This window comes from Pleurodeles waltl, chromosome 4_2 (genome assembly GCF_031143425.1).
Source record: "Pleurodeles waltl isolate 20211129_DDA chromosome 4_2, aPleWal1.hap1.20221129, whole genome shotgun sequence".
Classification (NCBI taxonomy): domain Eukaryota; kingdom Metazoa; phylum Chordata; class Amphibia; order Caudata; family Salamandridae; genus Pleurodeles; species Pleurodeles waltl.
In genome coordinates this window covers 511264404-511286948 of record NC_090443.1, presented here as the reverse complement: position 1 = coordinate 511286948, position 22545 = coordinate 511264404, and the positions used below count along the sequence as shown (strand labels likewise).

Genomic DNA, 22545 nt, shown 5'->3' with positions numbered 1-22545 from the left:
AAACAGGTGGTAGTCTCTTCTGCTATACCAGTTGATTGTCTGCTTGGAAATGATCTTGAGTCCTCAGCATGGGCTGAGGTAGAACTGAAAACCCATGCAACCATGCTGGGTATCCCTGAACTGGTGTGTGTCAAGACTAGGGCACAGTGCAAGGCTCAGGGTGAAAAAAGAGAAAAGGAAAGAAGACTGGGGAACCAGATTCAGCAGAGAAAAAGAAACAGAACCTCTTCTCAGGATGAAGTTCTATCCCGAGGGAACTGAGCCTATAGAGTTAGAACCTTATCAGGTTGAGCTCCTGGGCCCAGGGGGACCCTCAAGGGAAAAAGCTGTGCAAGGGGCAAGAAACCTGTCCCTCTCTTGAAGGCCTAAGGCAGCAAGCTGCTGACCAAGAAAAAGGAAATGTCAGTGGAACACACAGGGTCTATTGGGAAGATGGACTCCTTTACACCGAGGCAAGAGATCCCAAACCCGGTGCCACTAGGAGAGTAGTAGTGCCTCAGGAGTTTAGGGAGTTCCTTCTAACCTTAGCCCATGGCATTCCCCTTGCTGGGCATTTGGGACAAACCAAGACATGGGAGAGGTTAGTCAACCATTTCTATTGGCCCAATATGTCCCAGAAAGTGAAGGAGTTTTGTTCCGCCTGTGCCACCTGTCAAGCCAGTGATAAGACAGGTGGCCATCCAAAGGCCCCCCTCATTCCACTTCAAGAGGTGGGGGTCTCCTTTGAAAGAGTGGGAGTGGATATAGTGGGTCCACTTGAACCTCCCACAGCCTCAGGGAATCAGTATATCCTAGTAGTAGTGGATCATGCTACTAGGTACCCTGAAGCAATTCCCCTTAGGTACACTACTGCCCCTGCAGTAGCCAAAGCACTCATTGGTATTTTTACCAGAGTGGGATTTCTTAAGGAGGTGGTTTCTGACAGAGGTACCAACTTCATGTCAGTTTACCTGAAACATACGTGGAATGAGTGTGGGGTGACTTACAAATTCACCACACCATACCACCCACAAACCAATGGGCTTGTTGAGAGATTTAACAAGACATTGAAGGGCATGATCATGGGGCTCCCTGAAAAGCTCAAAAGGAGATGGATGTCCTCTTGCCATGCCTGCTTTTCGCCTACAGAGAGGTGCCTCAGAAGGGAGTAGGGTTTCCCCCTTTTAACTTCTGTTTGGCCATCCTGTTAGGGGACCACTAGCTCTTGTGAAAGAAGGCTGAGAGAGACTTTTCCATGAGCATAAGCAAGATATAGTGGACTATGTACTAGGCCTACGTTCCAGGATGGCAGAGTACATGGAAAAGGCAAGTAAAAACCTAGAGGCCAGCCAACAACTTCAGAAGATGTGGTATGACCAAAAGGCTGCTATGGTTGAGTTTCAGCCAGGGCAGAATGTCTGGGTTCTGGAGCCTGTGGTTCCCAGGGCACTTCAGGACAAATGGAGTGGCCCTTAACCAATGCTAGAGAAAAAAAGAGTGAGGTCACCTACCTGGTGGACCTAGGGACTAGCAGAACCCCCAAGAGGGTGATCCATGTTAACAGCCTAAAACTCTTCCATGACAGGGCAGATGTAAACATGTTGATGGTTACAGATGAGGACCAGGAAGCAGAGAGAACCTCTCCCTGATCTCCTCTCCACAGACCCTAAAGATGGCACAGTAGATTGAGTGATCTACTCAGACACCCTCTCCCTGGCCAACAGCAAGCTGACTGCAGGCAAGTCCTCCAGCAGTTTGATGAGCTCTTTTCCCTATACCCTGGTCAGACACACCTGTGTACCCATGATGTGGACACAGGAGACAGCCTGCCTGTCAAAAAGAAAATATTCAGACAGTCTGACCATGTTAAGGAAAGCATCAAAGTGGAAGTCTACAAGATGCTGGAGTTGGGAGTGATTGAGCACTCTGACAGTCCCTGGGCTAGCCCAGTAGTCTTGGTCCCCAAACCTCACACAAAAGATGGCAAGAGATGAGGTTCTCTGTGGACTTCAGAGGGCTTAATTATGTCACCAAGACAGATGCTCACGCCATTCCAAGGGCAGATGAGCTAATTGATAAATTGGGTGCTGCTAAATACTTGAGTACCTTTGACTTGACAGCAGGGTACTGGCAAATACGAATGGCACCAGGAGCAAAAGATAAAACAGCATTCTCTACACTTGATGGGCACTATCAGTTTACTGTAATGCCCTTTGGCTTAAAGAATGCCCCTGCCACCTTCCAAAGGTTGGTGAATCAAGTCCTTGCTGGCTTGGAGTCCTTTAGTGCAGCTTATCTTAATGATATTCCTGTCTTTAGCTCCAACTGGCAGGATCACCTGGTCCACCTGAAGAATGTTTTGCAGGCCCTGCAAGCAGCAGGCCTCTCTATCAAGGCATCTAAATGTCAGATAGGGCAGGGTACTGTGGTTTACTTGGGACACCTTGTAGGTGGAGGCCAAGTTCAGCCACTCCAACCCAAGATCCAGACTGTTCTGGACAGGGTAGCTCCAAAAACCCAGACTCAAGTCAGGGCATTCCTTGGCTTGACTGGTTACTATTGGAGGTTTGTGAAGGATTATGGATCAATAGTGACCACGGCCCCCCCTCGCAGAACTTACCAAAGAAAATGCCCAAGAAAGTCAACTGGACCTTGGACTGTCAAAAGGCCTTTGACACCCTGAAGCAAGCAATGTGCACAGCACCAGTTGTGAAAGCTGTAGATTACTCTAAGCAGTTCATAGTGCAGAAAGATGCCTCTGAACATGGGATAGGAGCAGTCCTGTCCCAGACAAATGATGATGGCCTTGACCAGCCTGATGCTTTTATTAGCAGGCGGTTACTCCCCAGGGAGCAGTGTTGGAGTGCCATTGAGAGGGAAGCCTTTGCTGTGGTCTGGTCCCTGAAGAAGTGGAGACCATACCTCTTTGGTAATCACTTCATAGTTCAAACGGACCACAGACCTCTCAGATGGCTCATGCAAATGAAAGGAGAAACCCCTAAACTGTTGAGGTGGTCCATATCCCTACAGGGAATGGACTTTATAGTGGAACACAGACTGGGGACTGCCCATGCCTTTGCAGATGGCCTTTCCAAGGTTCTTCCACTTAGACAATGAAGACTCTCTTGGGAAAGGTTAGTCTCATCCTCATTTGGGGGTGGGGGGTGTAAGGAAAGGCCTCCTTGGCATGGTTACCCCCCTAACTTTTTGCCTTTGCTAAGTTATGATCTGAAAGTGCGCTGGGAACCAGGCTCCAGCACCAGTGTTCTTTCCCTAAACTGTACCGCTGTCTCCACAACTGGCACAGCCATGGCACTCAGGTAAGTCCCTTGCAACTGGTACCAAGGGCCTTGATGCCAGGAAAGGTCTCTAAGGGCTGCAGCATGTCTTATGTCACCCTGGGGACCCCTCACTCAGCACAGGCACACTGCCTCAGCTTGTGTGTGCTGGTGGGGAGAAAGACTGTCGACATGGTACTCCCCTCAGAGTGCCATGCCAACCTCACACTGCCTGTGGAATAGTTAAGTCACCCCTGTAGCAGGCCTTACAGCCCTAAGGCAGGGTGCACTATACCAAAGGTGAGGGCATATGTGCATGAGCACTATGCCCCTACAGTGTCTAAGCAAAACCTTAGACATTGTAAGTGCAGGGTAGCCATAAGAGTATATGGTCTGGGAGTTTGTCAAACACAAACTCCACAGTTCCATAATAGTTACACTAAAAACTGGGAAGTTTGGTATCAAACTTCTCAGCACAATAAATGCACACTGGTGCCAGTGTGCAATTTATTGTAAAATACACCCAGGGGGCATCTTAGAGATGCCTCCTGAAAACATACCCGACTTCTAGTGTAGGCTGACCAGTTCCTTCCAGCCTGCTACACACCAGACATGTTGCTGGCCACATGGGGAGAGTGCCTTTGTCACTCTGTGGCCAGGAACAAAGCCTGTACTGGGTGGAGGTGCGTCTCACCTCCCCCTGCAGGAACTGTAACACCTGGCTGTGAGCCTCAAAGGCTCACCCCTTTTGTTACAGCGCCCCAGGGCATCCCAGCTAGTGGAGATGCCCGCCCCTCCGGCCACTGCCCCCACTTTTGGCAGCAAGGCTGGAGGAGATAATGAGAACAACAAGGAGTCACCCACCAGTCAGGACAGCCCCTAAGGTGTCCTGAGCTGAGGTGACCCCTGCCTTGAGAAATCCTCCATTTTGAGTTTGGAGGATTATCCCAATAGGATTAGGGATATGCCCTCCTCCCCAGAGGGAGGAGGCACAAAGAGGGTGTAGCCACCCTCAAGGACAGTAGCCATTGGCTACTGCCCTCCCAGACCTAAACACACCCCTAAATTCAGTATTTAGGGGCACCCCAGATTCCAGGAAATCAGATTCCTGCAACCTGAAGAAACAAGGAGGACTCCAGACCTACACGCCTGCAGAGAAGGAGGAAAATGAGAACTGCTTTGGCCCCAGCCCTACCGGCCTGTCTCCAACTTCAAAAACCTGCTCCAGCAACACATCCGACAGGTACCAGCGACCTCTAAAGCCTCAGAGGACTGCCCTGGACTAAAAGGACTATGAAACTCCTGTGAACAGTGGCCCTGATCAAAACCAGTTACTTCTGTGCAACAAAGAAGCAACTTTCAAAGACTGCACTTTTCCCGCCGGAAGCATGAGACTTCCAGAGAACAAACCTCAGGGAGGACTCCCCGGCGACTGCAAGCCCTTGAGTAACCAGAGACAAGCACTCTGAGCCCACACAGCGACTCCTGCAGAGAATCCAGAGGCTACCCCTGACCGCGACTGCCTGTAATAAGGGACCCGACGACTGGAACCAGCACTGCACCCGCAGCCCCCAGGACCTGAAGGAACCGAACTTCAATGCAGGAGTGACACCAGGCGACCCTCTGCCTAGCCCAGGTGGTGGCTGTCCCGAGAAGCCCCCACCTGTGCCTGCCTGCACCGCTAGTGACCCTGTGGATCCCTTCATTGCTTCCTATCTGAAATCCGGCGCCTGCTCTGCACACTGCACCCAGCCGCCCAGTACCTCTGAAGGTGTGTTGTGTGCCTACTTGTGTCCCCATTCCCCCCCTCACCCCCCCCCCCAGTGCTCTACAAAACCCACCTGGTCTACCCCCCCCCCGAGGATGTAGGTACTTACCTGCTGGCAGACTGGAACCGGAGCACCCCTGTTCTCCATAGGCGCCTATGTGTTTTGGGCACCTCTAACCTCTGCACCTGACCGGCCTTGAGCTGCTGGTGTGGTAACTTTGGGGTTGCCTTGAACCCCCAACGGTGGGCTGCCTATGCTGCAGAACTGAGACTTAAGTGTTTTACTTACCTCCTAATTTAACCTTTACTTACCTCCCCAGGAACTGTTGATTTTTGCACTAAGTGTCCACTTTGAAAACAGCTTATTGCCATTTTTACATAGTCTGTATATGATATTGCTTTTATTCAAAGTTCCTAAAGTATCTAAGTGAAGTACCTTACATTTAAAGGGTTTACTGTAAATCTGGACAGGTCTGTGCTGCTGTGACAGAAGATCCTCACTAAAAGGCAGTCTAAAGCGGGGGATCTATGGCCATGCTTAGAAGCTCGGGATACATTACTCTTCGTGCCCAGTCTGGAGCCACAAGGCGGTCTGAGTTCCACGCAAGACAAAAAGTGTCACCCAGCAAGTGTCGCCTTGGAAGCTCCAGCGAATAACAAAACAGCTGGCATAGTGCATTTTTTTTTTGCAGAGGCGAACAAATCTCTCCCCATTGATGAGACCTTAAACCACCTTCGGGTGGAGAAGCCATTTGTGATCAACAATGCATGGACGGCTGAGTTTGTCCAGAGAAATGTCCTGACGTTCCAGCTATGTCCAGAGGCGGAGAGCCTCCTGACAAAGGGTCCACAACCCCACTCCGCCCTGCTTGTTGCAGTATCACATGGCGGTGGTGTCCATGAACACCTGCACCACTTTCCCTTTGAGAGAGAGAAGGAATGCTTTCAATGCAGGCCTGATCTCCCTGAGCTCCAGAAGATTGATGTTGAGCCTGGACAACGCCACAGATCAGATGTCTCCGATTTTCACCTCCCCATGTGTCACTACTGGCAGACCGGGTTAGAAAAGAGAGAGGGATCTACCTTTGACCTAACCGTGGTTTGAAAGTCACTGCTGCGGTTCTTGAGTTCCCTTCCAACAACTGGACCTTGTCCGATTGTTCTGATTCAGGTCCCGCTACAGAGCATGCATATACTATCAGGCATGCGTGACCAGCAGTATGCTGGAGGGCATGAGGCCCAGCAGCCTCAGTCATTCTTGTTGAAACCCAGGACAGAGGGCGAAACATCAGTATCATAGCATGAATATCTTGGACTCGCCACTCGAAACAGCACTGTGTCCAGAACAGCTATGATGAAAGGGAACATCTAATGGCGTCAGATGTGACTTCGGCACATTTTGAATCCTCTAGTGCCTTCAGGCAAACATTTAGAGGTTTAGAGAATTGCCATTAACAACCAGGGCAAAAGTGGTGTGTGCATTCACTAATCATTACCATCTATGTCACTCTATAATGGAAGAAACTGAAAATATAGATTTTGCTCTTTAACAAACTGCTGCACCATAACTGCCCCCTCCCCCCCCCCCCCAACCCCCACCCCAGCCCCTACCCTCCACCGGGAACAGAGGTAAGAAGCTGTACCATGTACAAGGAGATAAAAGCTGGATACAAACATGCAAAGATATGCATAGTAATTTTACCTTCTGTAGATTTTCCACTTGGCTCTCCAGGGCTGCTGTCTTAGCCGTCGCTTGGCTTAAGGAGTCCTTAAGTTCCTGCATTTCCTGAAGCAAAGCAGGGTCTGGTTGAGGTTCAGCAGCAGCTGCAGCATCTGCAATCAACTGAAACAGACCACTTCCCTCAATGATCATTTCAGTGCAGACTACCCTATGAACAAAATCTGCTACATTAAATTGCAGTACTTGGAGCAGTCCTGGAGTAGTCCATGCAATGACTTTCAGGTAAAACACCTGCTACCTTGCACAATAGTTTAAAAAAAAAAAAAAAAAAATTTGAAACAGAAGAGCATAAACATACTGTGAAAATTACAACAGGTATTGCAATGGTAGGCTCCACAAATAAAGTAGCAATCTGGTACTACAAACATTATGGAAGAACAAGCGCCTTACCTTAGGTAACAAATTATCTGGTAGAGACATTCTTGTTGCAGATTTCTTACCTTAGAATTTCCCCCAGTCGTCAGAGTGAATCTGGAGTTTTTTCTACGAGCAGTACCCTTGCGCGCCATCAGGTGGTGTCAGTCGACACCACGTCCGTCGGCGTCATGGTCGCTGTGATGACATCAGTCAGATATAGGCACCACCCCCTCTCGCTGACGTCAGCTTCTTTTCACAACATTGTGTACTAGAAGCGGGGAGCCATGAACATGGAGGTTGGTGCCCTAGAACTTGGGCTCCGAACAGGAGCCCCGTCTCTCCTCTTCACGAGAAGGAGGTGGGGGGTGCATACAAAGTAGGCAAGGTGATCGATTTGCCTACATGAAAGGGTGTGACCACCTTAGGGAAATGAAGCACCACTTTATCAGGATGGACAGAAAGAAAGGGTAGTTACAAAGAAAGAGGTTACAACTCACTCTACAAGAAAAGATGCCTAAAAGAGAGGCTGTCTTTAAAGTGAGAAGCACACATGAGGAAAGTGAGTACCAAGCTCAAATCTACCTGGGGCATTATGAACGGAGTATGCAGAAACATGTGGGTAAGACCCTTGAGGAATGTTTCAACAATGGGAGATTTAAACAAGGAAAGCTGATCTGGTAGTCTGAAGAGAGCAGAGAAGGCAGACAGAAACTTTAAGGGTACCCAAAGCACAGCCCTGCTGGGCAAGTGAGTACAAACTAAGCAACAGCAGATAGAGGTGGAGTAAGAGTTGTTAGTGCACCATGCCACAAATTTGCTCCAACAACAGGCATATACCATTTTGGTGGAGGGACGCCTGGCTGCCAAGATAACATTACAGACTTTGGGTGGAAGATCGAAAGCTGTCAACTGCCACTGCTCAATCTCCACTCAAGATGGCAGAGACTGGACAGGTTTGGGCGGACAGGTCTGTGCTGCTGTGACAGAAGATCCTCCCTAAAATGCAGTCTAAAGGGGAGGATCTATGGCCATGCTTAGAATCTCTATTTGGCTAAATCCTTTCAAACTCGATGGAGGATTTTCCAAGGAGGGGGGTCATTTCAGCTCTGGTCATCTTAGGTGGGGGTGACTCCTTGTTTTTCCCTGGACAAGCCCCCCACCAAAAGTGGGAGCTTGGCCAGGGATCTCCACTGGCTGGAGTGTCCTGGGGCATTGTAACACCAGGCCTGAGCCTTTGAGACTCACCGCCATGTGTTACAGTTCCTGCAAGGGGGAGGTGTGAAGCACATCCACCCAGTGTAGGCTTGGTTTCTGGCCTCAGAGAGCACAAAGGCTCACCCCACGAGGTCAGAAACTCATTTCTCAGTGGCAGGCTGGCACAGACCAGTCAGTCCTGCACTGAAGGATTGGGTAAAATACAGGGGGCATTAGAGATGCCCCGTGTGTGCATTTTTTTAATTAAATCCAACACTGGCATCAGTGTGGGTTTATTATTCTGATAAGTTTGATACCAAACTTCCCAGTGTTCAGTGTAGCCATAATAGAACTGAGGCGTTCATTTTGACAAACTCCCAGACCATATACGTCATATAGCCATACTGTACGTACAATTTCTAAGAATGGACTTAGACACTGTAGGAGCATATTGCTCATGCGGCTATGCCCTCACCTGTGGTATAGTGCACCCTGCCTTAGGGCTTTAAGGCCTGCTAGAGGGGTGACTTACCTATGCCAGGCAGTATTGTGTGTGCATGGCATCCTGAAGGGATGTCGACTTTGCCTTTTTCTCCCCACCAACACACACAATCTGCAATGACACTGTGCATGTGTTGGGTAAGGGGTCCCTTAGGGTGGCACACCACATGCTGCAGAGCTTAAGGACCTTCCCTGGTCACAGGGCCCTTGGTACCACTGGTACCTTTTACAAGGGACTTATCTGTGTGCCAGGGGTGTGCCGAGTGAGGAAACAATGGTACCGTTTTAGTGAAAGAACACTAGTGTGGGGGCCTGGTTAGCAGGGTCCCAGCACACACTCAGTCAAGTCAGCATCAATATCAGGCAAATGGTGTGTGTGGGTAGAGGGTAGTGTAGGGGGGTAATGGGGTTACTGCAACAAGGAGCCATTTTCCTACAGGGAGCTAAGTTCCTGTCGAAGATTGAATCTGTGTTGAGCAAATTCGTTCCGGCTCTCGGTTAGAGTCTTGAATAAGTCCGGCATCGCCATGGATCCAGGTAACAGATCTTGGGGAGCCCTCCAGAGCCAAGGCTGAAGCTGCTGGTGAGAAACCCCGAGGGAGCCCCCTCTGACCCCACTGGGCCTGAGGGCATCACAGGAGGGTCAGTCTACCCCAAAATCAGGCTCTTGGCTTAATAAAACCGTAAGTTGGGCGGGCTCTGGCTCTCAAACTCGGGGAGCTGTGGAGTCTGCCCAGAAGCAGGCTCAGAGGACAGAGGCCTACAGTGTCAACACTCGTCCCGCATCACATCGACTGAGCAATGGGGTGAGGTCGAAGAACAATTGTGCTTCAACTTCTTCTTGTGACCTCAATGTCCCAATGATTTGGAATGGGACGAGTGGTGATGGCTTCGCGAGCAGTCTCATAAAAAAACTTTCCTCTCGAACGAGACCAGGACTGACGCAGAGCTGAGCACGGAGAAGCAATGAGCTTTAGGTGCCACTCCCTCAAAGCCTTCACGTCCATGGCCTGGTACTCTAAGCACAACTTTAGCCCATGGTCACACTCCAGGCACCACAAGCACACGAGGTGCTGATCCATCATCAACATCATGCGTTGACAGGAGTCGCATGGTTTGAATCCGGTCATGCGGGAAGGCATCTTGACACAAATTAAGTCAAAAACTTCGACAAGAGGGTCAAAAAGTCAGTCAAAAAACAAATGAGGTTAGCTGTTCTCTGGATCTGTACGTAGGCTGGCACAGAAAGAAAAGAACTGATTTAGGCACACCGGGGTGGTGACTATATACGACTGCAACGTCATCATGGTGACCACAACGACGGACACAGAGTCCACCATTGCCACATGATGGCACGCAAGGGTACTGCATGAAGAAAAATCTCCTGATCCTGTGGAAAATTCTAAGGTAAGGAATCTGTGTACGAAAGTACTCTTTTTGGCATGGTTACCTCCATTTTTTGCCTACTGTCAGTGTTATGACTGTCTTCACTGGGATCCTGCTAACTAGGACCCCAGTGACTCTGCTCCCTTCCCCTAAATTTGGTTGTTCCTGACTTTGTACACCCCATAATTGGCAAACTAGTGCCCCCATGTAAATCCCTAGTATACGGTACCCAAGTTCCCAGGGCACTGGGGCACCAGGGGTTACCGATGTATTATGCCACCCATGGGAGCCCTTGCAAAATGTGTCTGCGGGCCTGCCACTGCAGCCTGCGTGAAAAGGTGCATTCACCCTTCCACTACAGGTCACTGCACCTATTGCAGGCCCTCCTAGCCCAGAGGGAAGGGGGGCAAGTACCTGTGTGTGAGGGAAACCCTGTGTAGGAAGTTGGCTCTGTATGTGCTATTTCAAAGTAAGGAATAGCATGCACAGAGTCCAAGGGTTCCCCTTAGAGGTAAAATAGTGGTAAAAATAGATAATACTAATGCTCTATTTTGTGGTAGTGTGGTCGAGCAGTAGGCTTATCCAAGGAGTAGTGTTAAGCATTTGTTGTACATACACATAGACAATAAATGAGGTACACACACTCAGAGACAAATCCAGCCAATAGGTTTTGTTATAGAAAAATATCTTTTCTTAGTTTATTTTAAGAACCACAGGTTCAAATTCTACATGTAATATCTCATTCGAAAGGTATTGTAGGTAAGTACTTTAGGAACTTCAAATCATCAAAATTGCATGTATACTTTTCAAGTTATTCACAAATAGCTGTTTTAAAAGTAGACACTTAGTGCAATTTTCACAGTTCCTAGGGGAGGTAAGTATTTGTTAGGTTAACCAGGTAAGTAAGACACTTACAGGGCTTAGTTCTTGGTCCAAGGTAGCCCACCGTTGGGGGTTCAGAGCAACCCCAAAGTCACCACACCAGCAGCTCAGGGCCGGTCAGGTGCAGAGTTCAAAGTGGTGCCCAAAACACATAGGCTAGAATGGAGAGAAGGGGGTGCCCCGGTTCCGGTCTGCTTGCAGGTAAGTACCCGCGTCTTCGGAGGGCAGACCAGGGGGGTTTTGTAGGGCACCGGGGGGGACACAAGCCCACACAGAAATCTCACCCTCAGCAGCACGGGGGCGGCCGGGTGCAGTGTAGAAACAAGCGTCGGGTTCGCAATGTTTGTCTATGAGAGATCTCGGGATCTCTTCAGCGCTGCAGGCAGGCAAGGGGGGGATTCCTCGGGGAAACCTCCACTTGGGCAAGGGAGAGGGACTCCTGGGGGTCACTTCTCCAGTGAAAGTCCGGTCCTTCAGGTCCTGGGGGCTGCGGGTGCAGGGTCTCTCCCAGGCGTCGGGACTTTAGGTTCAAAGAGTCGCGGTCAGGGGAAGCCTCGGGATTCCCTCTGCAGGCGGCGCTGTGGGGGCTCAGGTTTTGGTACTCACAGTATCAGAGTAGTCCTGGGGTCCCTCCTGAGGTGTTGGATCGCCACCAGCCGAGTCGGGGTCGCCGGGTGCAGTGTTGCAAGTCTCACGCTTCTTGCGGGGAGCTTGCAGGTTTCTTTAAAGCTGCTGGAAACGAAGTTGCAGCTTTTCTTGGAGCAGGTCCGCTGTCCTCGGGAGTTTCTTGTCTTTTCGAAGCAGGGGCAGTCCTCAGAGGATGTCGAGGTCGCTGGTCCCTTTGGAAGGCGTCGCTGGAGCAGGATCTTTGGAAGGCAGGAGACAGGCCGGTGAGTTTCTGGAGCCAAGGCAGTCGTCGTCTTCTGGTCTTCCGCTGCAGGGGTTTTCAGCTAGGCAGTCCTTCTTCTTGTAGTTGCAGGAATCTAATTTTCTAGGGTTCAGGGTAGCCCTTAAATACTAAATTTAAGGGCGTGTTTAGGTCTGGGGGGTTAGTAGCCAATGGCTACTAGCCCTGAGGGTGGGTACACCCTCGTTGTGCCTCCTCCCAAGGGGAGGGGGTCACAATCCTAACCCTATTGGGGGAATCCTCCATCTGCAAGATGGAGGATTTCTAAAAGTTAGAGTCACCTCAGCTCAGGACACCTTAGGGGCTGTCCTGACTGGCCAGTGACTCCTCCTTGTTTTTCTCATTATTTTCTCCGGCCTTGCCGCCAAAAGTGGGGCCTGGCCGGAGGGGGCGGGCAACTCCACTAGCTGGAGTGTCCTGCTGGGTTGGCACAAAGGAGGTGAGCCTTTGAGGCTCACCGCCAGGTGTGACAATTCCTGCCTGGGAGAGGTGTTAGCATCTCCACCCAGTGCAGGCTTTGTTACTGGCCTCAGAGTGACAAAGGCACTCTCCCCATGGGGCCAGCAACATGTCTCGGTTTGTGGCAGGCTGCTAAAACTAGTCAGCCTACACAGATAGTCGGTTAAGTTTCAGGGGGCACCTCTAAGGTGCCCTCTGTGGTGTATTTTTCAATAAAATGTACACTGGCATCAGTGTGCATTTATTGTGCTGAGAAGTTTGATACCAAACTTCCCAGTTTTCAGTGTAGCCATTATGGTGCTGTGGAGTTCGTGTTTGACAGACTCCCAGACCATATACTCTTATGGCTACCCTGCACTTACAATGTCTAAGGTTTTGTTTAGACACTGTAGGGGTACCATGCTCATGCACTGGTACCCTCACCCATGGTATAGTGCACCCTGCCTTAGGGCTGTAAGGCCTGCTAGAGGGGTGTCTTACCTATACTGCATAGGCAGTGAGAGGCTGGCATGGCACCCTGAGGGGAGTGCCATGTCGACTTACTCGTTTTGTCCTCACTAGCACACACCAGCTGGCAAGCAGGGTGTCTGTGCTGAGTGAGAGGTCTCCAGGGTGGCATAAGACATGCTGCAGCCCTTAGAGACCTTCCTTGGCATCAGGGCCCTTGGTACTAGAAGTACCAGTTACAAGGGACTTATCTGGATGCCAGGGTCTGCCAATTGTGGATACAAAAGTACAGGTTAGGGAAAGAACACTGGTGCTGGGGCCTGGTTAGCAGGCCTCAGCACACTTTCAATTGTAAACATAGCATCAGCAAAGGCAAAAAGTCAGGGGGCAACCATGCCAAGGAGGCATTTCCTTACACCCTGCATGAGCAGTGGTGCCCCTACGAACTCAAGCTCCATTTTCCTGGACTTCATAAGTGCGGGGAAGACATTTTACCCGTGTACTGGACAGAGGTCACTGCTTGTGTCCAGCTACATAATGGTAACCCCAAACCTGGGCATGTTTGGTATCAAACATGTCGCAATCATACCTTAATACTGTTGCCAGTATTGATTTTATGATTCTATGCACTCTGGGGGCTCTTTAGAGGAAACCGTAATCCCCCCTCCCTCCCAAAATCTCCCTCCCAAGTATTGTTCCTACCAGTCTTTCAGGATTTGCGGGCAGGCCACGCTGCTGCCATCCTACAGACAGGTTTCTGCCCTACTGCTACTTGACCAGCTCAATCCCAGGAAGGCAGATCAAAGGATTTCCTTTGGAAGAGGGAGGCGACATCCTCTCCCTTAGAAAATAGGCTTGGGAGTGGTAGCCTGCCCAAGCCACTGGTTTGCTTTGAAGAGAACATTTGGTGCCCTCTTTGAATAAACCATTTTGCACCAGCTCAGGGAGCCCACCCCAGTCCCTCCTCTGTCGGTGAGAAACTGGACAATGGAAAGGGGAGTAACCACTCCCCTGTCTATCACCACCCAAGAGGTGGTGCCCAGAGCTCCTCCAGGTGGCCACTTGATTTGCCATCTTGAACCCAAGATCGGGAGACACCTCTAGAAGCATCTGCATCGCCAGGACAGGCAGGTGACATCACACCCCCTCCTGATAGGTGATCACCCTGCCAGGTGACCAAACCTCCTTTCTGGGCTATTTAGAGTCTTTCACTTGGGTGGGTCCTCAGATTCGACGTCCAAGATTCCAGCAGGACTCCTCTGCATCGTTTACTTCACTTTCTGGCCACTGGAACTGCAACTGGACACTCCAGGAACCAACAATCTGCATCCACAGTGATGACCATGGTTGCAACATTGTTTTTATGGCTCCTTCCAGCAACTGCATCATTTTCCCAGCTGTGCATCCTCTGAGGGCAACAAGTCTTCAGTCTGCACAAGAAGAAAGTAGGAATCTCCCTTGAAGTGAAGGAGTCACTCCTCTGCATCTGCAGGCACCAACTGAAATGACTGGCTGCATGGATGTCCTGTCCTCCAGAGCTGCATGGATCCTGCATCATGGGTGGGTGGTCTGGAGTGGTCCCCTTGGTCCTCTCTAACAGCTGTCCATCTTGGGAGATGATAAGCCTTTGCCTTTCTACTCCAGGTGCAGGCCAAGGTCCACCTCTAAAACCCAAGATCCAGACAGTTCTGGCTAGGTAGCCCCAACCACCCAGATCCAAATCAGGGCATTAATGGGTACTACAGGAAGTTAGTCAAAGGATATCGCATCATTTTAGGGCCACTCACAGAACTCACCTTCAAAAAGAAGCCTTTGCTGTTGTCTGGTGCCTGAATAAGCTGAGGCTGTAATTGTTTGGCTCTCACTTCCTAGTTCAAACTGACCACAGGCCTCTCAGGTGGCTAATGCAAATAAAAGGTAAAAACCCCAAACTGTCAAGATGTTCCATCTCCCAATCGGGAATGGACTTTACAGTGGAACACCAACCTAGGACTGACCATGCCAAAGCAGATGGCCTTTCCAGGTTCTTCCACTTAGAAGATGAAGTCTCTCTTGGGAAAGGTTAGTTTCATCTCTTTCCTTTGGGAGTGGTCATGGAGAAAAATGCCTCTTTTTGACATGGATACAACTCCACCTCCCCCTCCACAGCCCCCCCACTTCTTTTTGCATGGTATCTGATGTGATTTCGACCCTTCCCCAAGCACATGACAGGATGCCATTGCAGGCTGTGTATCTTCGTGCAGGTAAAAGTGAAAACAAGACGTGGCACAGAGCCTGTGTGCCATGTCCCCTAACCCCTATTGCATGCAATATACACAAGGCACCCCTCTAGCAGGCTGCGTGCATTATATTACATGCGAGGACATTTCTGAATGAGCAGATATGCCCCTACTATTTAGAGGTATTGTGGTCAAGCAGCCTTAGGCTTAACATAGCAATGCAAGACATCTACAAATACACACAACAGTTAACTGAAACGCACAACTCAAGGAGATTCACACCAATTTATGAAAATAACAATTGTGTTGCCCGTGAACACCTGCACTACCTTCCCTTTGAGAGACAGAAGAAATGCTTTTAATGCTAGTCTGATCTCCTGGCGGTTCAACAGGTTGATGTGGATCTGGATTTCTCTGGAGACAAGACATCTCTGCCTCTCCCAGGTGGCCGTCCTTCCCAGGAGTGACGCATCTGTCACTACTGTCAGATCTGGTTGGGGAAGGGAGAGGGATCTGCCTCTGGCCCAGTCACGGTTCATTAGCCACCATAACAGATCTAGTACAGTTCCCTCCGAGATCTGGACCATGTCAGAGACTGCCCTGATGCTGTGCCCACTGGGACTTAAAGTCCCACTGCAGAGTCTGCATATGCCATCTGGCATGAGTCACTAGCAGGATGAAGGAGGCTATGATGCCCAGAACCAGAAGCCTCAGAGTCTCTCAACAAAATCCATCATCATCATAGCCTGAATATCCTGGTCTCACCACTGAGGAGAATAAGTCTGAAACCTCACTGAGGCCAGAAAGGCTGATGAAAGGGAGCACCTGAGACAACAAGAGCATTTTGAACTTCTTGAGAAAGATTAGGGGCCGAAGGTCTAGTATAAGGCGGAGATCCTTGCCCCTTTTTGGGCACCATAAAGTAGCAGGAGTAACAACAACTATGACCTACTACGGGCACAAGGACCTTCACTAGGCTCCCTTAGCAAAGAAAGCCATCGCTTCTTCTCAGAGAACTGGCAAGTGATCCTCAGTCATTCGATCGTAGGACGGTGGCATGGATGGAAGGGTAGTCTCAAGAGGGAGGGAGTAGCTCCTTCGGACAATCTGCAAAACCCACCTGTCTGATGTGATGGACAGCTGGCAGAACAGAAGATGGCGGATCCTGCCTCCAACTGGCCCCTGGTGGGGAAGTGTCAGATTAGGAAGGTTGAGGCAGCAGCAGGAGAGACTGAAGAGACAGCTAGCTCCCTGATCCATGAGGACAGGGGATCCCACGTCCCCAGCCACACAGAGAATCGGCACCAGGCTGGCAGGGAAAGGATGTGATTGGGCATCCCTTCCGTAGCCACAAAAGGGGCTAAAAGACTGAGGTAGACAAGGGCCTGCTGCCTGCTGCGAAGCCCAAGGACCTGGCCTTAAACAAGAATCCTTGAAGCGCTTGAGCACTGAGTCTGCTTTGTCTCCGAAGAGTTAGATGCCATCAAAGGGCATGTCCATAACTATGGCGTGGACATCCCCTGAAAAGCTAGACGTCTTCAACTAGGCGCCTCCTGGCATAGGATTCGCGATCTTGCCCCACCCTGCTTCTTCCAGTAGAAAATGACAGTGGTGTTTTGTGTGCACAACTGCACCAGCTTTCCTTTGATGGAGGGCAGGAAGGCTTTCAACGCCTAACTGATGAGAACTCCAGAAGGACATGAAAATAAGCGTCCTGCAGGTCTAGCACTACCATCCAGTCTCCAGGTTTGAGGGGAGGGAGACAAGACCTGGGCCAGGGTGAGCATCTTGAATTTGTCCATCTGAAGGAAGGCATTGAGAAGGTTAAGTTCAAAAATAGGATGGGGATCATCTTTTTTTGTCAGCAGGAAGTAGCAAGATTAAACACCAAGACCTACTTCGGACGCTGCAACACTCTTTAGGACTGCTTTGGACAAAATAGCCTACACTTCCTACTGGAAGATGGATAAATGGTCATTTGTCAGCTGTTTTGAGGAAGGTGGTAGGTGTTTGGGTTTGGAGAAATAGTAAAATGTAACCTAGCACTGCAAGTTCAGCTCCTGTACTCAAATCGCCTTTGGGTTCATGAGAGCACACATGCTGTGCAACTTCGAGTTGTGGCCCAAGCCAAAATACCAGATACATCTGTAGGACGCTAGCTCTTTATATATCAAAATGAGATGAATTGTGCAAAGAGTCCAGGGGCTCCCTTATTAGTGGACAGGGGCTTGCTCTAGCAATCCCTAGATGCTCGTTGAGGGGGTAGTGTGGTCGAGCAGCCTTAGGCTGTCTTGTTGCAGTTAAAAGTGAGAACACAACATGGTACACATCCTGTGTGCCATGTCCCCTAACCCTGCATGCAATATATGTAAGTCACCCTGCTAGTAGGCCTTACATCCCCAAAGGCGGGGTGCATTTTATTACATGCAAAGACATATCTGCAAGAACAGATATGCCCCTGCTACGTCTATTGATTCTCAGACAGTGAGTGAATAAAAAATCTATTTTAAGTACATGTGCAGGAAAACAGTCAGTATGAGTTCCCCAGCTACAGGGCAGCTTTACTGAAAACAGGGATGTTTGGTATCAAACATCTCATACTGATAAAACCCTCACTGATGCCAGTGATGAACTTATGAATACATGCACCCTTAGCAGTGCTCCTTTAAAACCTACCCTCTACCTTTGTGCTGACTGACTAGCTTTAACTAGCCTGCCATCGACAGAGGTTTCTGACATCCAAGGGTGACAGCCTTTACTCTCAAGCAGACACTAACAAAGCCTGCTCTGGCAGGGGTGTTTCCACCCCGCCCCCCAGCAGGATGGCCTGAAAATCTGCATTTCAAAGAAGTCCACCGACCTTGGTATGCAGATCTGGCTTCCCTCAAGAAAGACCCAGGACTCCTATGGAACAGCTTTCCTGCATCTTGCAGGCAATCTAAGAGACCCAAGAGGACTCCAGAGACCCCGACACCGCAAAACACCACAGTGCCGCCTTGCCTGAGCTGAAGTGGGCCAAATGGTACCAATGTGGTCCCACCCGCTCTCCAGAGACAAGCCTCACCTTGGACTTGCCCATTGTGGACTCACCAAATCCACCTGCAGCCTATGTTTGCAGGACTCCAGGGCCGCGAGTGCAAACGGTGACACAAATCTGACACCTCTGCACCAGTCATCCTTGGTCCATGGTGAAGGGGACCTAAGATGTCCCCACGTCCCTGAGCTTCATGAGATCCGAGTCCCCTTGCTGGTTCAGCCTGACTGGCCTCCCTGTCCAAGCTTGCAGCCTCTTTTTAACCAGACCGATCCCCATTGACTAACACTGGGCACCTGACGCTGAAAAGTACCTCTGCACCCAACTGCCCGAATGCCAACTGAGGTGACCTGTTGGTGCTGCCTTGGACCTTCCCCATACTTATCTTAAGCCCAGAAGCTTGGTCCCGTAAGTCGCTGTGAAGTGCTCAAAATCATTACATGTTTTTCTCCCATATGAAAACATTGGGCACCCAACAGTGTAAAGCACCTCTGCACCTGGTTGCCCCAGTGGCGCCCGATGTTATCAGTTGGTGCTGCCTGGGACCTTGCCTCATACTTACCTTAAGTCCAGGAGAGTGGTCTCATAAGTAGCTGTACAATACCTGTATGCAGCATTTATTTTTTTCCGTAGGATAACATGGTCTCCTCTGAATAATACACTACGTGTCGACTTTTGAAACCTGAAAGTATTTCTCTTGCAAGATGTACTTAACTGATCATATTGATTTTGTTGCCTAAACATAAAGATACTAGTTATTTTTGTAACATGGTTTTGATCTCCTTACTGAGTCGAGAGACTCATTCATTGACTGTGTGCCTATCATAAATATCCAACACTACTCTCTGTTAAGCATAAGATTGCTTGACCACACTATCACCTTAGAGAGCACCTGGTGATTGCTAGAGCAAGCCTGTATCCACTAATAAGGGAACCCCTGGACTCTTTGCACAGTATACCTCATCATTTTGGTAGACTACATACAGAGCCAGATTTCCTACAGGGACATTGTTTCTCGGCACACATTTTAAAAAATGGCAGGAAACAAGAAATTCAGAGCAGAGCTCCAGATCAGTAGGGCGCAAACTAAGAGCAGAGCCGCATGGCACCACCTAACAACAAGCGGGAGAAGTGCTGATGAAGTTTCCAAACCCAGTCCGTCACCTGGGGAGCATTCTAAGATGAGGAACCTATAGTTAACTTCCCAATCAGAATACCAGTTGTGCTGATGACTACTTTTTATTTTTAAAACAATGCACACCTCTGTATCTTATAACATTTTAATGATTGCTATTTGATGGTACTCACCTTATCGTTCTGTACCTTGAGCTCTTCGTACTGAGTCTTGTATCTGCGACCTATTTTTTTCACCTGTGTAATGGTCTTTATTTTCTCCTGTATGTCAGTTAATTTGGCCTCAAGCTCCCGCTGGATCTGCTCTTTTTCTGTTTTCAGTTTTGTCAGCTCTTCCTTCAGGCTGAGAACTTGACTCTGGCTAGTGTTCAGTGAGGCATTGGACCTAAGTGGAAAAATAAAGGGCAGAAACCCATGACTGCATGGAAGGGCTACTCAGTCCTTATTCATAACTCAAGGGGAATTACTAATTTGTGTTAGAAACACTTTAAATAGCACATGAGCCATTTCTGGTAGATCACAGAATTTGTTGTATATTTTGAAAATTACATTTCATTCTGAAGAAACATCTTGCACATCACATTAAATTGAAGAGAAATTTGAAGAAAATTCTAATGCTACTTTTCTGATTAAATAAACCTGATTCTGATCGGAGAAAATGACAGACAAATATCTGCATGTCAGCTATCACTAACAAGATAGGCTTTGCGAGTTTTACTTCTGATGGTTCAATGTTCTATGTCAACCGTTTGCCTGCAATTAGTGGAACTTAACATCTAAATTAGTGAGAGTGCCACAGAGATGTTTGTGACAGTTAAACTGTGAAAAGAATCTGAATTCACAACATCAGTAGTAAATAAAATAAAAAAATAAAAAATACAATCGAATGGTCAAGCAAAAAATATGCCACTTAAGAGGACAAAAATACTCCTCTTGGTGGTGGCGGTAGGGTGCATTTATAAACATCACGTACTTATCAGATTTTTTTAATACATTCCGGAAAGAAAAAAAAACTTGAATTACAGGCTCGTCATCTGAAAGATTTCTGTATTCTCACCTTGCAATGTCAGCCTTTAACTTGCCAGTTTCTTCAGTCAGCTGCTGTATGCGTTTCACATTCACCTCCTTATCTGAAAGTAGTTTGCGGTACTCTTCCTGATCTGAATCTTTCTGCTGCGTTAGCAGATGCTGAAAAGAAACAATGTTAATTTTAAGAAAGGTATACCCAATTTTTCTTTCTTTTGAAAAACACTAGAACCTGGGCTCTAGGAACAGAAACATCTCTCACCGTCTAAGGTGCACTAAGGAACAAGTTACCTACCTTTGGTAACAAATTATCTGGTACAGAGATATTCTAGCTGCAGATTCATTACCTTAGAATTTCCCTCCGGTGTCAATCTGACTCTGGAGATTTTATTTCTAGCAGGACTCCTGTGTAGTTAGGTGGGGTTGGTTGACTCAGTGTCCATAATTGGTGTCATGATCAACTGATATGTTGCTGCAGGCCATATAGAGGCGCCACCCCGGCACCTGGTGCGCCAGAACTAAGTCCATAAAAGGGAAGTCCCTGTCCCTAGAAATCAGTTCAGAGCAACGAGGATGGGTGGGTTGATAAGGAATCTGCAACTATGTCTCTACCAGATCATTCATTACCGAAGATACGTAACCTGTCCATCGGATAGAATATTCTCGTTGCAGATTCCTTACCTTAGAATAGATACCCAAGCAATACCATCCCCTGAGGATGGTCTGTGAACCAAGATCATACTAGGACGTTCTGCAGGACCAAACGGGCAAAGTACCCATCCCTTCGGCCCAGACTGTCCATGCAGTAGTGTTTGGTAAACGTGTGCAAGGATGCCCATGTTGCTGTCTGGCAGATGTCTAGGACTGGAGCTCGGCGTGCTAATGCAGTGGCTGCAGCTGTTGCTCTAGCAGAGTGAGGGCACAAATCCTGTAGGGGTTGTTTTTTTTAGCCAAAGTGTAGCCCATTTTAATGGGGAAACCAAATCATCTAGATTGTTCTCTTCTGCACAGCTCGACCTTTCTTTGCAACCACATAATCCACAAAGAGTTGATCATCCATCAAGAACTCTGTGGTACAATCAAGATAGAACACTGATGCTCTTTTTTTGGTCCAGGTGGTGGAGTCTCTCCCCTTCCATGGAAGGAAGTGGGGGTGCGTAAAAAGTAAGAAAGATGATGGATTGGCCTACATGAAAGGAGGTGACTACCTTAGGTAGAAAAGAAGCCCTGGTACGAAGCACCACCTTGTCAGGATGGATAGAGATGAAAGGTGACTTAGAGGAAAGAGCCTGCAGCTCACTCTGCAGGCAGAGGTGATAGCTAAAAGGAAGACTGTTTTCAGAGCAAGCCTGCGAAGTGGCTCAAAAGAGGCACACATCTGAAATGTAAGAACTATGTTCATAATGCCCAATGGGATTTGAACTAAGGAGGAGCAAGCAGATGGGGTAAGACCCTTAAGACATCTTCCAACAATGGGAGATTTAAACAAGGAGGGTTGGTCAGGCACCCAGAGAAAAGTCGAGATGGCAGAAAAATAACCCTTGAGAGTGCCCAGAGTGGAGTCCTGCTGGGCCAGAGAAAGAACAAACAAAAGAACCTCAGAAAGACAGGCAGAGAGGGGGTCAAACTTGTCTGTACACCGTTCCACAAATTTGCTCAGACAGGTGTATTCCATTTCGGCGGAAGGACTCCTTGTTTCCAAGATAACATTACAGACTTTGGGTGGAAGGTCAAAAGCTTTCAACTGCCGCCAAAAATCTTCCGTGCAAGAAGGCAGAGACTGGATAGGTTCTGGTGGAGAACCATCCCCTGCTGTTGCAACAGAAGATCCTCCCAAAGGGGCAGTCAGATCAGAGGATCAGTAGCGATGGTCAAGAGCTCTGGATACCATACTCTTTGTGTCTAGTCTGAATCCACAAGAATGACTTGGGCCTGGCAGTTCTTAATTGTCTTGAGAACTCTGGGCAGAAGTGGTATTGGTGGAAAGGCAGAAAGGAGGCCTGTGTTCCACGCGAGAAAGTGTTGCTGAGCAAGTGCTGCCTTGGAAACTCCAACGCGCAAAACAGCTGACACTGCGTGTTCTCTTTGGAGGTGAACAGATCTAATCAAGGTTCTCACCCACTGCTGAAGACCTTGCGCTGCCTCCAGATGGAGATGCTATTTGTGATCGACCAGGTATGGATGGCTGAGTTCAGAGAAACAGCCAGATGTTGAACCACCAGGGATATGCGTT

General features: G+C 48.8%; 1 protein-coding gene across 3 annotated transcripts in view; it reads right to left on the bottom strand.

Moving 5' to 3' along the window:
- TPR (translocated promoter region, nuclear basket protein) overlaps nt 1-22545 on the bottom strand; it is a 920136-nt gene that overhangs the window by 432238 nt on the left and 465353 nt on the right. For all 3 annotated transcript variants that reach the window (XM_069232002.1, XM_069232003.1, XM_069232004.1), the window contains exons 30-32: nt 20344-20474; nt 19461-19671; nt 6728-6868 (exon numbers count right to left, since the gene is read on the bottom strand). In XM_069232002.1, coding sequence (XP_069088103.1) covers nt 6728-6868; nt 19461-19671; nt 20344-20474 — 483 coding nt within the window. The remainder of the gene's footprint in view (nt 1-6727; nt 6869-19460; nt 19672-20343; nt 20475-22545) is intronic.